The sequence below is a fragment of the Urocitellus parryii genome, chromosome 5, assembly GCF_045843805.1.
Source record: "Urocitellus parryii isolate mUroPar1 chromosome 5, mUroPar1.hap1, whole genome shotgun sequence".
NCBI classification, from domain to species: domain Eukaryota; kingdom Metazoa; phylum Chordata; class Mammalia; order Rodentia; family Sciuridae; genus Urocitellus; species Urocitellus parryii.
Window position 1 is genome coordinate 133,422,221 of NC_135535.1, and position 18,428 is coordinate 133,440,648.

At 38.7% G+C, this 18,428-nt stretch overlaps 1 protein-coding gene across 1 annotated transcript in view; it reads left to right on the forward strand.

Annotated features, from left to right (window-relative positions):
* The window catches only part of LOC144255055 (netrin receptor DCC-like), a 235,181-nt gene that overhangs the window by 147,535 nt on the left and 69,218 nt on the right, over positions 1–18,428 (forward strand). The window contains 1 exon segment of the mRNA XM_077799094.1: positions 16,424–16,519. Within this exon segment, the coding sequence (XP_077655220.1) occupies positions 16,424–16,519 (96 nt within the window).

Genomic DNA, 18,428 nt, shown 5'->3' on the forward strand with positions numbered 1-18,428 from the left:
TCAAGTGCAACATCTGTATGCAGTCTATTAATCTTCAACCCACACTGTAAGATCATAGTGTGAATACATGAAGAAATGACTTCCCATTTGAAGAGAAATAGCATCAGGAACACCTCACGTTGAATCTGCTTTATCTACCCTTGGTATTGTCCACAGGCCGTAGCAACTGGGGGGCACCATGGGATAGAGAGGCGAGCAGAGCTTCTACAGAGGTGTACTGTGCAACCTGGAAGCCACTCTCCATCTGCGGCTCTCTCAATTAATAAAAAGTAAATGAAATGGAACAAAACAGCCCCTCCATCATGCTACTCACATTCTAAAGGCACAACCGCTGTTGTGACCAGTGTCTACCACATTCGACATGCTGGATGTTTCTATCATCCCAGCAAGTGGTAGGAGACAATATAGTTTCATAGTACTCAGTGGGCTGCCTTCCATGGGACTTCATCTGAGAATAATGCAGAAAGGCAAAGCAATGGTACCTGAGGAAATGACAGCTGTGATGGCAAGAAAATACACAAATACGCATGAAGGCACATGTTCCTTGAGTTTGGTCTTGTTGTGTCATGAGTGATTGATAGCATTCTCATTAATCTGTGAAAACAGACAGTAAAGGAAACAGTTCAGTACACACAGGCATGTGCTCACGAGCGTGTGCGTGCATGCACGCACACACACACACAGAGTCTCAGACACTTGTTGAGTGAAAAGACAAGACCCAAGTATAAAAATGATTGTCCCCAGAACATGTACTCATATATTGTGATGTGCGGGACATATCAAATGGTATTTATGTGATGTTGGTATATGTACTTACAAAGGGAAGTAATCTGGACTCTGCTTACAAAGTGAGGCATTCCCCAAGTTATTTCTGTGTTGAGTCCTTGCATGTACTTGTGGAAGAGTGCAAACCTCTCGGGGCCTCCTGACCTTGCCGTATTAATCCTTATCCTCCGGTGACCCACAGGCACACTACAAAGTAGGATGGCCTGCCTTTGAATCCAAGCACCACTGTTTAATGAACCCTACAGCTTTCTCATCTCTGGAATGGGGACCACCACTGTCTCACCTTCAGGTTCCCATGAGGATAAGTGGGGAAAGGCCTTGGAAGCTGGCATCTGGTGCATCCTGTGCCCTGAGCCAGGACTCTGCACACAATGCCACACCCAGGCTCCTTCCCCAGCCACTCTGATTTATGTCCTTATCATTCTCTATCTCCCCATCTTCTGCTCTGTGCATTCTTCTACTTCCGGAAATCCAAAGGAAAAAGTCAAGGGAGTGAGACCAGAGTAGGAGAAAAAGGAAAGGGTGTGGGAAGGGAACAGGAGGTGGCAAGCATTTGAGAACAGATATACTTCTCCTTTTAGTTCCCAGCAAAAATACATTTTACTGTATTGTGTTTATACTAGGGAGTCAGTCTGCTTTCTGAATTGAAGTAATAATTTGAAGTGATCACTTGTTTACTTGAATAAGATGAACAGTTTTTGTATTATTGATTCCTTTAATGGTCACACAGAATTCCCACCTTGTTCTTTATTTAATTCATTTAAAAAAAAAAAAAAAGAAACATGAGCAAAAGGGAGGAAGGCTCTGTGTTTGGTTATATTTTCTCCAGCTAATTTCCTCATGGAAAGCTTGGCTGAGAAATTGTTTTATTAAGTGCCCCATTTGTGAGCTGCATTTAGTGCTTTGTTATCTAAGCATTTACTCAGTCATTTCTCTGACTGTGCGGGCTGTCTGCCAAAGCACATCGCACCCACTGATGCAGGTTGTTTATTCTGCTTTAATTGGTGACCAAGGTCTGTTTTCCAGCATTGTTCAGAAAAAAAAAACCCAGACCTTCTCAAGCTGACACTATGGAGGAGCTCACCTGAGCACACAGGAGGCACTCAGGTCTCACTCACCTGGCTAAAATGACAGGCAACCAGCACCTCATTCTCTCCATTTCCAAAATGGTGATGATCATTCTTGCACAAGCTGCTTTGTAACATTATTGAGATAATTGATTAAAAAAAGAATATTGTCTTTAATATCAAAGTACAGTATACACAAAAGAGTTTGCTTTTCCTAAATACAAGAGAAAAACTAGGTAAATTTGGCCTCACTCTCCAAGGTGGCACCAACAACTCCAAGTAGATTATCTCCAGTCTGAGCTTAAATAACTCATGATCACTAATGGGAAAAAGAGAGATGCAGTTGTGTAGAAGATCCTATAGAAGATGCACCACTATCTCATGGCTCAAGGGTGTGCTGGGCTGCAAGTTACTTGCATACAATCCTTACACAGTAACCAGAACCCAAGAAAGCCAGTTGTCTGGATCTATGATAGCATTTTCTCCCTGATGCAAATACAACAGGTTTCCTAGTCCTGGACATAAGGTCATTGCATTATCAGGGAGAAGAACCTAGAAACCATTCTCGATCTTCCCCTTTCTCCACTTTCCCTCCAATATATCCATGAATCATGTTACAACCATTGTTTGCTCTTCATTTATGCTTCAGCACCTCACTTGAGGTCCTTATGACCCTTGTCTGGGCAATTACAGTCGCCTCTGGAGCATTCCTACTTTCAACACCTTTTTATCTTCCTGGACTATGTACTTCTGGGGAATCAATCCCTAAAAGCACAGTTTGACACTTGTACAAAATGTTCTTTGATGCAGCATCTCTTATTTAATAACAGACAAGAAGCACAGAGGCAGGAGCCTGAGCTTTGTAATTCAGCATTCTAATCCTTACCTATAAAAAGAGGATGGTCATTCATTTATTCATTCATTCATTCAGGAACTATGGATTGCCCAGGGATCAACCTTTTTCTGTCATTCCCTCCCTAATTTATAGCTATAGGCAACATAATCTCTGGTATTCTATTATACAGTAGGGTGACAACAGATATTGAAATGGTACCATATATCTCAAAAAATCTATAAGAAAGGTTTTGGAATGCTTCTACCATAAAGAAATGATAAATGTCTGAGCAAATAGTTATGTTTACACTGAATTGAACTTTACCCAATGTATACATGTATCGAAACATCATGATACACCTTAAATATGTACAGTTATTATGTATCAATAGAATAGCTGCTGTATGCCACACACTAAATTGAGGTAAAGATTAAATAAAATAAGGAGTGTGGTAGTTTTATTAAAGAACCCAATTAGGCATCCAACAAATATTACTACTGAGGATAAGAGGAGAATAGGAAAAGATTGAAGAGGAGAAAGAGCAATTGTTACCACTGTCCTCAATTTTTAACTCCATCACGCACACCCTGTAACCACTGCTCCCTGCCATTGCTTACTCTGCTGTTTTCCTTTAGATCTTGTTCATCAAAGGATTCAGCTCTACTGCCATCTTCTCCACAAAGCCACACCGATTCTAGGACACTTTACTATGATTCCTCCAATAATTTCCTCCATTAACAGATTTTTCAGAGAACACAATGAGTTGGGTGCTTTTCTTGGGGGAGGGGGATAAAATATGTGCCCTAGAAAAAAAATGGAACCCCGTTTTACACACAGAATATAATCAATGATCATTTAAAACCGGATGAAGAGGACTCGACTGTGAATGGAAAGTGAGAGAAGGAAATGTCCCATAATGTTTTTGGATCCATTTCCCATAAGCCCACAGATATCAGGAGGTACAGTGTGGGATAAAGAAATCTGAGTTCCATGTTTAAATGATTAAGGACTTGTTATTTGACCTTCAATCAGTAATTTAGCCATTGTATGTCTCATGTGTTCATCAGTTCAGTAAATATTTGTTAAGCACATTCTATCTGTTGAGCACAGAACCGCTTCTTTTTATAAATGTGTTTTTACCTATTTTTTATCCTGTTAATGGATCTAAGTAGATTTTTTTTTAAAAAATGTACCTTAATACTTCTTCCTCAGTCTTAATATACCTTAATACTTTTCCTCAAAGACTGTGGGAGTGACTGGTATCTGCAAGACTGATTAAAGAGCAAATCATTTTATAATCTGACCCTTATTTGGACAGTGTTCCTGGAAAAGAAAAAAAAGGAAAATTCATATTAAGTTAATATATTAACAATTAATTGAATTTACAAAGGGGTATATGTAATGAAGTTGAGCTGAACATGTTATATAAATCGCATCTTCCTCAAATATGAATTGCTCCTCCTTTTAAGAGATCAATGCCATCAGTTGAATTTGCTCTCCACCCATTCCACTTAATTAAATGGTTCATGTCCAGTGGGGTCAAAGGTGTCCAGTAACATTTAGCATCTGACAGAGATCCAGTGGCCTCCATTCTGTGGATGTGGTAGCCCTGGTTTGTGGCAATGAGCAGGTGTTTGCATTAGGAGACAGCTACCACTCTAATTTTCTCTAATTGACTTGCTGGCAGTGTTAACAGAGGGAAGAGGATTCAGGGAGGTGGATCCTGGGCCTCAACAAGCACTTGGCATGGACGGGGCCACTGAGTAAAGAACATAATCTGTAATGAATAAAAGACTGTGGGCTGTCAATCTGGCACATGCCACTGGCATTTAATTCACACAAAATATTAATTAAAAATAATGATGCCCTTCCCACTGGCTTTATTACCAAGTACAGCATCTTGGTCTAGCCATGAGGAGCTTCTGCAGGTCTCTTGATTCATTCCCTCAGTCCCAGAGAGAAACATTCATCTCTTACCTTCAGGGAAGACTCAACAAAAGCTCTTAGAATAATGGTTCTCTTACCTACAACGTCTCTGGGGAAGGAGAACCGAGCCTTCTCCTGATTACCCATTCCTTGTCCTTTACAACAGACCTCTAATCAATAAATGTGCATTTATTTCCTTTTCTCCTGGCTACACAGGCAACGCTGGCCAAGAATCATCTATTTTGGATGGTCAGAGTTATCAAGTATTTCTTCAGTCTCCTTTATCCCAAATGAATGTGTTTCTGTAAGAAAGGTTGACCAAACAAGGATAAAAATCGTATTATAAAGTAGAAATGTGGAATATCCACCCAAATCCAAATTATTCCAGTATAGTTCAATCATAGAGAATTCAAATAAGAAAATAATGCTGCTGTTTATTCTGTGGAGACAACTGATAAATTTTTCAAGCATACGTATCTAAAATATTTCAACAAATCCAAAAAAATAAATTTACTGTCATAATTGTCATTAAGTATATTCCTGAACAATAAGGTCTGACCATAATTAATGATTAATTCATTTGGAATTCATTATGATAATATTAAATATGTTTAACTCATTTGGTGCTTCTATAGAGGGAGCAATTCTAGGTAATTCTTTAGTGATTTACTGGTTTTCTAAGTTTAAAAGCTCTGAGCATGTGCAGGAAAATAGTTCCACATTGCCCTCTAGTGGTGAACTGGTAAATTACACCTTTCTTAAGCACAAGGAAACCACCCTCCTCTGGAACTTCCACTTCACTCTTTTAAAGCTCCCCTGACTCCCAGACACACACATTTCCAAGATGGAGGCTCCATCACAATATAAAGGGATCAAAGCAATGTAGCCCACTGTCCACTAGTTAACCAATAAATGAATAATATTTGTATTGTTTTTCAGGATAATTTAGTATAGGATCAAACTTAATGGGGAAAGGAAATATTTCTTATTTCTTCAGTAGGTCCATTTTGACAAAAGCACACACAATGCAATAGCCAGAGTGAACCCAAAAGATAAGAGTGAGGAGGTGGAGTGTGCAGAGCACAAAGGAAAGCCCCCAAGAAAGACCATGAAAGGGATTGTGGATTGTCCCATTCCCTAGGTAGCTTTGTGTTCCTTTTAAAAATCCAGTGTACTGACTGACCTGAGCCCCAGAGTGCTGATTGACAATAGGAAAATACTGGATCAAAGCATCCCAGATCCTCTCTAGCTCTTAGCAATATTCTTCCACCATTACAATTCCATTATATACGTGTTTACTTTCCCAAGGCTAAGCCACTAACACCTCTCATTTAAATTTAAAGTTGATCCTCCCTAGGGTATGCATAGCATAGTTGGGTGTTTTAGAATTTTGCCATTTGTGTAATTTGTGTAACCCAACAGGTAGTAAATGGTGAGACTTCAGGCACATTGTTAGTGTACCCTATGATATGGCTAGACATCAAGTGAAAGAATTAGCCTTAGATGACTAGAGATTTAGTATCAACACTAGAAAGGGTCTGCTTTGGAGTAACAGTTACCTCCCACTTATGGGAGTAGGGTGGTAAAGAAATAGTGACTAGTGCTGAGGAGCCATGGAGCAGCTAAATGAGATGCAGTGGTTGATATTGAGATAAAGGTGCAAATTCAAGCTGGTATAGGGAGACTGAATCAGTTAAAATATTTTTCCTCTTCTTCTTTTTTCTTTTCAATGAGAAATAATATTCACTCCCCAAAACTGAAAAGCAATAACCGTGTAATGCTACAGAGGCTTTTGCATTGGGTAATGTTCAAAGGGATATGAACTAGGTAACCAGAGGTGAGGACAGAGAGATGGAGCCATGAATTCAGCTATGAGTTTCCGCTGTTAACCCTCAGTAGGAACTCAAAAGCTCCCTATCAGGGAAGACATTCTTAATCTGAATCCTCTACTGAGTTGGAGATGTGAATATAAAACAGTAGTATCTAATGCCCTCGCTTAAATGAAGACCCGATTTGTTTTATATCCATACCTCTTCAAAGGTACTATGAAGTCTCTATTTTGTCACTGCTGATATCATAGCTGGCATCTCGACTAGGAAAGGTCCAGTCTCTGAGGTTGCAGATAATGGCTACAGGCCTGTGTACTAGTCAGCTTTGTGTTACTGCAACAAAATACTCCAGGCAGCAAAGAGCATAGGAAACAGCATAGCACACGCTCCGTAGTGCCTGCTCCATAGCGCATGCTCATTGTCCAGTCCTTGGCTGTATTACCTCATGGTGGTTGGCAGTGGTGGCTGTGTGTGCAGGAGTGAGCAAGGGGTTACAACTCAAACAGGTGCAGAAGGGAAGAGAAAACAGAAAACCAGTGCCCCTCTCAAGGGCGTGCCCAGCTGGGACTTCCCACTAGGCCTCACTCTTCAAGGTCCACAGCACTTCTGGTCCTGTCCCACTGACCCTTAAATATAGTCCTTCAGGGCACACTCAACCCTCAAAGCACAGCAGGCCTGGATTCAGTCAATGGCTATATATATATATATATATATATATATATATATATATATATATATATATTTTATTTTATTTTATTTTATTTTTTTGGTCATGCACAGGTGTTTTGTTGATGTTTGAATTCTCTTCCAACACTTAAAAATGGGCTGATTTCTCATAAAAGTCTAGATTTCCAGAAAACCTGGCAATACCACATCTACCTTTCTCATGCTGATGACATCTTGGGCCTGGAAAGTAGTTTCACTTCACTACTTTTTAGGAGCCTCTCTGCCCCTCTGTGCTCCATACATGATGCTAAATCTCTTTCTTTCCCATCTTCCCTCTTGTCCTCCTCCTCCTCCTCCTCCTCCTCCTCCTCCTTTTCCATCTCTGTCACTTTCTCATTAAAACAATATACTAATCTAAAAAACAAAACAACCCTAGCTCCTAAGCATTGGGGTTTGAAATCCCTGACCTTGTTCTTGCTCCCTTGATAAATCCTAGATAAATGCTAGCTATGTAGATGTATTAGGTTGAACCAAATAGAACTTGAACCACGTAAAATAATCTCATATTTTATGAGGTTCAAACCTAATGTAAATGTTCGTATTGCCATTGTGTGGATGAATCATATATTTGAAATCGATTAGTATCCTGATAATAATAGAAGTACATATTTACAAGTAGTCTTGGGTCTTAAGGAACATTTAATACTTGTCGATTTATTACTTTCTTATTAGTAAACTAGTTTGATAACATGCATATACATAAGGAGATTTTCTCTTTTGGAGGGGAAGCAATTCCCTCTATGGAAGGCATTTGATTATATTAGATGTAATCTTATTTTAGACTTCTTGCTATATTGTGATTTGGGGGCCATTGTGGTTTAGAATGCCCAAATCTTTAACACTGATATTTATGTCACATATAAATGATGTGAAGAAAAATCCACCTAATCGATTTTCAGAGATCAGTATGACAGATAAACATACCCATTTTAAATTATTTTTTTCATAGTGATATTAAACTCAGGTACAAAAAACCACAAGCAGCACATGTATAGATTAATGAGTGATTATATCTTAGAGTTCAACATATTTCTTTACTCCATTTTCCTGCAAACTGGCATTTGGATCCAAAGGCTTGATCAAATGAAGGAGATTTGATCCCTTTTGCAATACTGGAGTGGGTAGTGTGTTTTTTTATCCTGAGGCATCTAGTGTCTGGGTATCTTTCTTTTATCTTAAAAATTATTAAAGCCTAATGCATATATTTGTCCATTCATTGGAGCTGAAAAACAGTAATATTCTACTTCTATTGTTTGGTATTTATTTGTTCACTACTTAGAAGTAGATGATTTCCATTGTATGCTACTTGGTTGCATCTTGAGAGTTTATTTAAGAAAAACATGATAAATGTTTGATTCTTCACGAGTTTTTCAAATTGAAATTTGTTCCTATGTCAACTTCAGAAATGACCTTTTGTTTTTATTTTAAATATCTCTATAAGTTAGTGTTATTAATGGATATTTGATGGATTTTCATTCATTACATTCTTATCTTTAAGTATCTTCAAATTGTCCTTCTTTTAGTTAGTTTTTTGCTGTTGGGACCAAAATATCTGACAATAACAACTTTAAATGGGGGGGATTTATTTTGGCCAATGGTTTCAGAGGTTCAGTCCATAGCTGGAGACCATAGCTCTGGGCTTGGAGGTGAGACCGAGCATCATGACAGAAGTATGCGGCTGAGGAAGGAAGTTCAGAACATGACAACTAGGAGGCAAGGAGAGCTCTGCTCACCAAGGACAAAATATAAAACCCCCAAAGCATACCCCCAGTGACTGATTTCCTCCAGCCACAGCCTCCCTGCCTATGGTTACCACCGAATTAATTCATCAGTGGATTAATCCACTGGGTAACTTTCATAATCTAATTATTTTACCCCTGAAAATACTTACATTGTCTCACACATGAGCTTTTGGGGGACATCTCATATCTAGACCATCACCCACATCCTTGATCATAAGAGTCTTTCATTTTTTAACCTTTTTTTGTTCTAATTATACATGACAGTAGAATGCATTATATTAGATGTAAATCTTATTTTAGACTTCATTTACACATCATACATAAATAGAGTATAACTTCTCATTCTTCTGGTTTTACATGATGTAGAATCACACTGGTTGTGTGATCCTAATATGCACATAAGATAATAATGTCTGATTCATTCTATTATCATTTCTATTCCCATATCTCCTTCCCTACTTTCACTCCCCTCTGTCTAATCCAAAGTACCTCTATTCTTCCCTAGAACCCCCTAGATTTATTGTAAATTAGCATCTACACATTAGAAAAAAACATTTGACCTTTGATTCTTGGGGATTGGCTTATTTCACTTAGCATGATATTCTTCAATTCCATCCATGTACAAGCAAATGCCATAATTTCATTCTTCTTTAAGGTTGAGTAATGTTCCATTCCATATATACCACAACTTCTTTATTCACTTGTCCATTGTAGGGCACCTAGTTTTGTTCCATAGGTTAGCTATTGTAAATTGAGCTGCTATAAACATCGATGAGGCTGTGTCACTGTAGTATGCTGATTTTAAGTCCTTTGTGTATATACCAAAGAGTGGGATAACTGGGTCAAATGGTGGTTCCATTCCAAGTTTTCTGAGTAATCTTCATACTGCTTTCCAGGGTGGTTGCAACAATTTGCAGTCCCACAAGCAATGTATGAGTGTACTTTTCCCCTCCACATCCTCACCAACACTTGTTGTTTTTTAAATTCTTGATAACTGCCATGCTAACTGGAGTGAGATGGAATCTCAATGTAGTTTTGATCTGCATTTCTGTAATTGCTAGAGATGTTGAACATATTTTTATATTATTTGTTGATTGTCCTTCTTCTGTGAAGTTCTCTTCCTTAGCTCATTTATTGATTGGGTTATTTGTGGCTTTTTCATGTTAAAAAATATTGGGCGGGAGTATAGGGGATTGAACTCGGGGGCACTCGGCCACCACATCCTTAGTCCTATTTTGTATGTTATTTAGAGACAGGGTCTCACTGAGTTGCTTAGCATCTTGCAGTTGCTGAGGCTAGCTTTGAACTAGCAATTTCCTGTCTCAGCCTCCTGAGCCACTGGGATTACAAACATGCACCATCATTTCCAGGTTCTTGTTAAGTTTTTTGAATTTATATATCCTGGAATTTTTTTTTAGTTGTAGTTGGACATGATCTATTTATTTTTATTTATTTATTTTTATGTGGTGCTCAGGATCAAACCCAGTGCCTCACATGTGCTAGGCAAGCACTCTACCACTGAGCCACTACGCCAACCCCTTTCCTAGAGATTAATGCTCTACTTGAGGTACATGTGGTAAAGACAGGTTTGTATGTAGATGCTCATTGTTTGGGCTTACATATTTATGATTGTTATGTCTTGTTCAGGTATAATTCCCTTAAGCAGTATGAAATGTCTTTCTTTGTTTCTTCTGATTAATGTTGGCTTGAAGTTCACTTTATCTGAAATGAGGATAGAAACCCCTGCTTGCTTACATGATCCGTGTGATGATATGTTTTTTCCCATCCTTTCACCTTCAGTCTGTTGATGTCTTTGTCTGTGAGTGGAGTCTATTAGAGATAGCATACTGTTGGGTCTTGTTTTTTTAATCCAATCTGCCAGTCTATGTCTTTTGATTGATGGGTTTAGGCCATTAATGTTCAAGGTTCTTATTGATATATGATTTCCTGGTCATTTTATTCTATTTCTAATTTTTAATTTGAATTAGCTTCTCCTATGATTGACTGTTCCTTTAGTGTGGTTTCTCCCTTGCTGGTCCCCCATGCCCTTTTTTTTCAATTCATTTTCATGGAATATTTTGTTGAGAATATTATGAAGTGCAGGCTTTCTAGTTGTGAATTCTTTTAACTTTTGTTCATCATGGAAGGTTTTTATTTCATGTTAAAATCTGAAGCTTACTTTTAGTGGATATAGGATTTGGGGTTGGCATGGATTTATTTTCAGAGCTTGGTATATGTTATTCTAGGACCTCCTAGCTTTGAGGGTCTGGGTTGAGAAATCAGCTGAGATCACCTGAATTGTTTTCTCTGTATATCTAATCTGATATTTTTCTCTCACAGCTTTTAAAATTCTATCCTTATTCTGTATGTTAGGCATTTATTATAGTGTGCACTGGGGTAGGTATGTTGTAATTTTGTACACTTGGGGTTCTATAAGCCTCTTGTATTTGATTTTCCATTTCATTCTTTAGGTTTGGGAAGTTTTCTAATATTATTTCATTGAAATGATTGTGCATTCCTTTGGTTTCTATCTCTGTGCCTTCATCTATCCCAGTAAATCTTAAATTTGGTCTTCTCCTGTTATCCCATAATTTTTGGAAGTTCTATTCATGGTTTCTTAACATCTTCTGTCTTCAGGTCTGTTTCTAAGTTTATATATTTTGTCTTCATTGCCTGAGGTTTTGTCTTCCAAGTAGTCTAGTCTGTTGGGGATGCTTTCAATTAAATTTTTAATTTGGTTTCTTTTTTCCTTCATTTGAGGATTTCTGCTTGTTGGGTTTTTGTTGTTGTTTTTGTTTGTTTGTTTGTTTATAGAATATCTGCCTTTTTATTGAAACAATCTTTCACTTCCTATATTTCCTCTGTGATCTCATTTCTTATACAGCCCTCTACTTGGCAGATCAGTTTATCTATGTACATTCTGAACTCCTCTGATATTTCTTCCACCGTGGTGTCAATTGATTCTGTTATTTGAGTATCTTGGTTTGTTTAGAGCAATTTTTTTCCATTGTTTTTTTTCCATGTTGTCTGTGTGTCTACTCATCTAACAGTATGGATCTGAGATAGTCGAGATTCTACCCTGTGGAATCATAGTGTTCCTGAAGGTTTCTAGTACCTAACTGTTTAGGGGGGAACAAATAATAACAACAACCAATGCAAACTATATACAGCATTAAACCAAATAGTCTACAATGTTAATTATCACAGTAAACAGAAATTATATCAGCAGTTTTTGCCTATAATAAAAACAGCAAGTTTGCAAAAGAGTTTACAATTTTAAAAGGTAGACAAGGAGAAAACAGAGTGATATAGGATGTGATGATCATTAGGAAGGTGGAGAGAAAGCAGAAGTAAAGAATTAAAGGAAGAGTGAAAAGGAGAACAATAGAGATTGGCTGTTAGCTGAAGAAAACAGAGAATCAAGGAATATAGATAGGTAAAAGAAAAATATATAAAAAGAGAATAATTTCTTTCAAAATTAAATATAAAAACAAAAGAATACAGACCAAAACTAAAATATAGTAATTAAGCATCTTAATTCACAAGAAAACCAATCCATGAAAAATAACTGGCTCTAAAAATGCTAAAATGAGAAAAAAATATGAAAATGTATAATTGTCCGTGTACCATTAAAGTCAAAATTAAACAGAGAAAAATAATTTTTAAAAAAAAGAAAAGAAAAAAAATGTTGATGCACAGTTAAAGAATTCTTTCCATTGGTGTTCAAAATATTCCCAGCTTCTCTTATCAGTTTGAGGTGGAGGCAACTGGAGCCTAATGCTCCACCCTCTGGATTGCTGGAGTGAGAGAGGTACTCCCATAGGCAGAGTTCCTGGAAGCAGGGGTTAGGCTTAGGTGGGCTCCAGACTCTTTGCTCCAGTTGGTCAGGAGATTTTAAATGAGTGCACCTCCAACACCAGTACTTGCTGGTCCACTCTGGAAGACTATACCCCAGGGATACCCCCTGGGTTTCACTCATGTGCTGGCAAGCCAATTTTGAGTCCCCTACATCACCCGAGGACCCCACATTCCTGGGTCTCGGGTTTAGTCTCCAAACAATCTCTCCCACCTGCACCTGTCTGAGTTCCAAGCCAGATACATCTCTCCCAGCAGGTTCTGCAAGCAGTCTGAGTGGACAGGGAGGGGTAGAGCCAGGTGGGTTTCCTAGACCAGTTGTCCTCTGCATAAACCTTGCTCCATGTTTGATTTTCTCCTGGTCACTTAAGCACACTCTGTGTCATGCAGTGAGTGTTTACTGGGCCTGTATTTCAGGCCAAACTGAGGTTTCCCATGAATCAGCTCCCTCAGTTGCCAGCCCCCATGATGCAGCTGCAAAAATGGTTCCTTCCTTTATTCTCTACACACTGCCAGAGGTGGAGGCTGGCACCCTCAACCCCTGCACATGAATACTGGGCAGTGTGTCCTTCAGATTTATTGGGCAATATAACTGGTCTCTAAACACTCTGTATGCAGACACGCCTTGGGCCTCCCAAAATTTGGGTTCCTTTAGTTCCCTTATCTCTCCACTATGTTCACAGAGGGACCACTCTGGCTGGTGCTTCTGGCTCAACCATGGCAGCAGCTATGCTGCTGGGGAGTTTTTCCTTATTTTATTCTATCCAACCTCCTGTATCCCTGGTCTACTTTGAATGTTCAGTTTTAAATTCCGGTAAAGTCCCCCCACTCTTATTTTGTTGTTCACCCACTTTGCAGAGAAGCTGCCTGTCTGCTCTCTTGATTTCTCACCAGGGAGCAGCCAGGAACTTGCCTCCTTGATTCCACTATTTGTGGGGGGCGGGGGGGGGGAGGAACTCTTTAAAATGACTCCTGAGTCCATTTGAAATGAACCTTTCAATCCTCACTTGCTTCCCGTCCATGTATGGTATGCCAAGATGTTTTGGGCTCCATAGTCATGTTTCTTCTCAAAGGAGGGATCTCTGGATTCATGCATTCATGGAAATTTGATGGGGTTGAATACACTGAAGCTCTTACCTTGATGTACACACAGATTGTCCTTGTTTTAGTCTTTGTTTTTCAAAATAACCCCTTGTTTCTTGTGGTGGACTTACTTTATTCAAAACTGCATTCTGCGTAGTAGGGGTGCTTGTTGATATTGAGTCAATGTTTCTAGACTTCTGCAGTAGAGAGAACTAAAACAGTTATAACATAACCTTTCTGAACTAAACTTATTTTTTCCGATTCAATTTCAAGAACACTGGATTATATTTAACTTTTCTATATTACATCTGTATGTCCTTACATTGACACAAATGACTGGTTCTCAAGGACACAGTAGGTGATAGAATATCTGAAGTTTTCTTATTGGCTTTATCCCCTATTACTCTGAGAATAATAATAATAATAATAATAATAATAATAATAATAGGGATAGACATCAATAATAATTATGAAAACATTTGTTTTTGCATATACTTTCCCTATTCTCCCTTAGTCTTGTCTTACCATTATGTTATTTCTATAACCTCAAAATGTGTAGCCCTTGAAAAATAAAATCTCTTTAGCCTGCTCTTAGTCTTAGTTCATTAAATTTATTATTCAGCGGTTAGCTATTAGGTCATTGTGTCCTCTGGTCATTCTGAATATCTAAAGCTCATTTTCTCCTAGTTCTGGGGATCAGGGAAACAATAGTCCCTGATTGCTTGCAAATTAATCGCAGTCTGACTCTACTCCTTATATTTACATTTAACTTTTGTTGACTATAAAATCCTTGAATTACATTTTCTGATCTAGAGTGTCTAAAATTAATTTATGCTAATTCCTTCTGGGAAAAAAAATGTTGCTATTGAAACCCTGATAATCATCTAATCCCCCCATAAGTCATATATTTCTTATCTACATGCCCTAAAGATCATATCAGCAAAGTGAATTACAATTGTAGTGTATATAATCTGTTCTATTTCATTTTCTTCTTCAAGGATTGATGTTATTATCTGTGTGCTGGATTTTCATTGTCTAATTTTAATATTTGTCAAATCCTCCTAAAACCTTTTTTATTCTTTCTTCATTTTTTCTACCTGTTGTGTTTACTTTGTTCATCGTTACCCTTTATTTTTAAGATTAATTCTTCCATTTAGATTCAATTTCTTCTTGAGTTATGCCATCTCAATTTGAGGTTTTTCTCTTTCTGATTTTTATTGATCTTTCATATCTGATATCATTTCCTCAATTGTTTAGTTTATTTTGAAATAAATAGAAACCTGTAATTTTTGTTACTTTTCTTGTATGCTTTTGTTCTACTTTTGATTTTTTTTTTTTTTTTTTTTTGGTACCAGGGATTGAACCACCCAGGGGCACTCAACCACTGAGCCATATCACCAGCTCCCTTTATTTTCTAATTTGAGACAGGGTCTTTCTAAGTTGCTTAGGGCCTCAATAAGTTGCTGGGGCTAGCCTTGAATCTGAGATCCTCCTGCCTCAGCCTCCAATGTCTGGGATTACCAGTGTGCATCACCACACCCAGCTTCGATCCTTTTTATGTGTTCTTGTTTGTAGGAATATCATCCTCTTTATATTTCGTAAGGTACCTTTGTAAGGGATTTTACTACAAGAAATATTTGTTGCTCACATTGATATGAGTTGTTTCCCAGCCCTCTAGAAGTTCAAATAGTTTTTCTAAATGTCACAGGTCCATTCCCTTTTCTTTTACTAGACCAGGCCTGAGCAAACTGCAGGCCATGTGTGAACCAAGGCTAGGTTTGGTTTTTTGTATTGGTGCCACCAAATAAGTATGGTTTTCCCATTTTGAAGAGTAGTATACAAATGACCAGGAGTCAGTATCTGAGAGAGTCCATGTCATCTTCAAAAATAAATAGTTACTATCTGGGCCCTTTACAGAAGAGCTTGCCAGTGAAGACACAAACCCAAACCAGAGGCTTGTTTTCAGAGTTTTATTGCTTTCCCTTTCTTCTGCTTCCATCTGGACTTTCTCCTCTTTCCACTCCTGTTACTTTGTTCCTGCTCAGATTTTACTTCTGTTTCTAGTAGTTTTCCTACAGTTTTTGCACTGTCGGGAGAGAAGAATTTATAGGTCAGTTTCAAGTGTTTATCTTTGCTGTTCTCAAACTGTTCTGCTGAATTTGTCAGAATTACCTCCCTGTTATTTTAGGATTATCCTGTTTTCAGGTTTGATGGTCGCCTTCCATTTCTTTTACACAGATACAGAAAACTGGGAGAGGCAGAACTGTCCCTGGGTTGCTCACACCCACTTTCATCTGGGGGCTTGGGGACATACCTCCTCACCTAGTTTTGTTATCAGCATGGGACTTCCTCTGGTTTTCTCTCTAGTCTTTCCCAAGTTTTCATAGAGGAATCAGGGAGGCCGACTACCTCCATCCATCACTGCCACGTTCTTCCCAGAGTCCAACAGTCTCGTTTTCAAACAACAATTTACTTAATAGATTATATTAAACTTGTTTTCAGGAAAGTGTTTACCCTGCATACTCAGTACACTAAATAAATCAACATGTTCACATTGTTTTCGTTTCTCTCTAGAGTCCAGTTCGCATTATGTAATCTCCCTAAAAGCTTTTAACAATGCCGGAGAAGGCGTGCCTCTGTATGAAAGCGCCACCACCAGATCCATCACAGGTGAGCCGAAATCTTGAATCCCCTGGTGACAAGGTAGGCAGTGTGATGGATGGCAAAGAAAGGGACAATGAAGCAAAATAAAACAAAAGGTAAACAAAGGGGGGCGGACTTTAAAAATGTATTGTGTAGCTATCTCCTGAGTCTTCTATGTGTGTGTGGTTTGTGTGTGTACACATGTGCACATGAGATTTTTGATTCATTGGTTTGCACAATTAACAGGGAGGACAGTGTATACATTGGTACGTGGACATAGAGGGCATAGTCTCCTTCCTTTCTGTCATTCCAATTGCATCACAGTTTTGAGCCTGATAGGAGTCTTCATTCTCCTGGGCACCATGTCTCAAACTATGGCTATTTAGGGAAGAACATTCCTGATAAGAGGCTGCCAGAGGCTCAGATGGACACTTTTCTTCTCTGCGGAGACCTTCAAGCTAAGATGACAAGCTCCAGCTAATCTCCCGGGGCTGGTTTGGACTAGGTTGAGTCACACAGGTGGCTTCCTCCTGAGCTGGGCCTGCAGCTCATCCCAGCGGTGCTGGGGCTCTCGATATGAAAGGGATTGGCTGATTCCAGGGCTTGTCTCCTCTAGAATAGTGATATGAGTTGGGTTCTGAAGGCAGCAAGCAAGAGCCAAACAGTGGGAGAAAAACTGAGACAGGCACAGAGAAGAAGGCGAGATCTCAGCCCTTTATGGAAGCTGTTTGTTAGTGAGACTGGGCTCACTCCATGTAGAATGAGCACAGGTTGTTGGGGCTGTTCATAGCTCCTGGAAAATTCAGTTCACCACTCCCTCCAATAGATTTATGTGTGAAACCCAGATGTGAAGCAGGAGTTTCATCTGATTAAGTCACACTTTGAGCCTATCCCTTCCTGTCCCATGCACCTCAGGCCTTATTAACTTCTCAGCTGTTTTGATCTTCATGAATAGAAAGATCTGAGTCAGCAAGGAGAAGAGAGCCCCAATAGTGCCTAGATTGGGAAGTCCAGATGGGTAGGGATACTTAGAAATTGAGCCATGGGATCCCATGGCTTCTGCTCCTGCCCACATTTACGTATACCTTCTGCAGTTGGTTTTTCCCTTTCCACAAACTCCATGCATAGGCTGCCTCGTGAACACAGTTATTATACGAATGGATAGTTGTTTGTGTTGGTTCCTGGAACTTTATTGATCACTTTATTGATTTCAGCCAGATGTTCTTATAAGGAACAGTTGTTATCCCAGTCTCTCTGAGTCTTTGGACTTTGGTTTTAAGGTCTGAGATCTGCTCAAAGTGGGTTGCAAATTATGGAACCCATGTCAATATATTCCTTGATCTTTGAAGGTTTTATATATATATATATATATATATATATATATATATATATATCTTTAGTGATATCATCAAAGGGTCTTATGATTTCTCAAGAAGGGTAAATAAGAAGCATTGCCCAAGAGAATATTTACTATCAGATGTGTTGTATTCAGAATCAGAACGATGAGGCAAATTGAGAAGTAGAATGAAAATTAAGGGACAGCATGATGGGTAGAATTTTCACTTCCCCCTATTCTCTGGCTCTTCCAGAAGCAGAGTTTGGGGGAGATGTCAGGCTACTTAGACTCTCCCAGTGTTTCCATGTTTTCACTTAGTGAGTCTCCTTCTGGTCTCTGCTAAAGGTGTGAAGGAGCTGCTCATTGACATGGTGGCTTTGAGTTGTGATCAGGCTGTACAAAATTATACTGAGACCAGTCATTCAAGGCTCTATTCTTTTATTAAAACTAAAGACCGTAAGGATGGACCATGAAGGAACATGTAAAAATCAGTTTTCCAAGAGAAAGTAAATAGGTGTAAAGTTTGTAGAGATCAAATAAACTAGAGCTAAGTTGCTCAAAAGACCACGTGAGACATTATCGACTTCTGTTTAACATTTG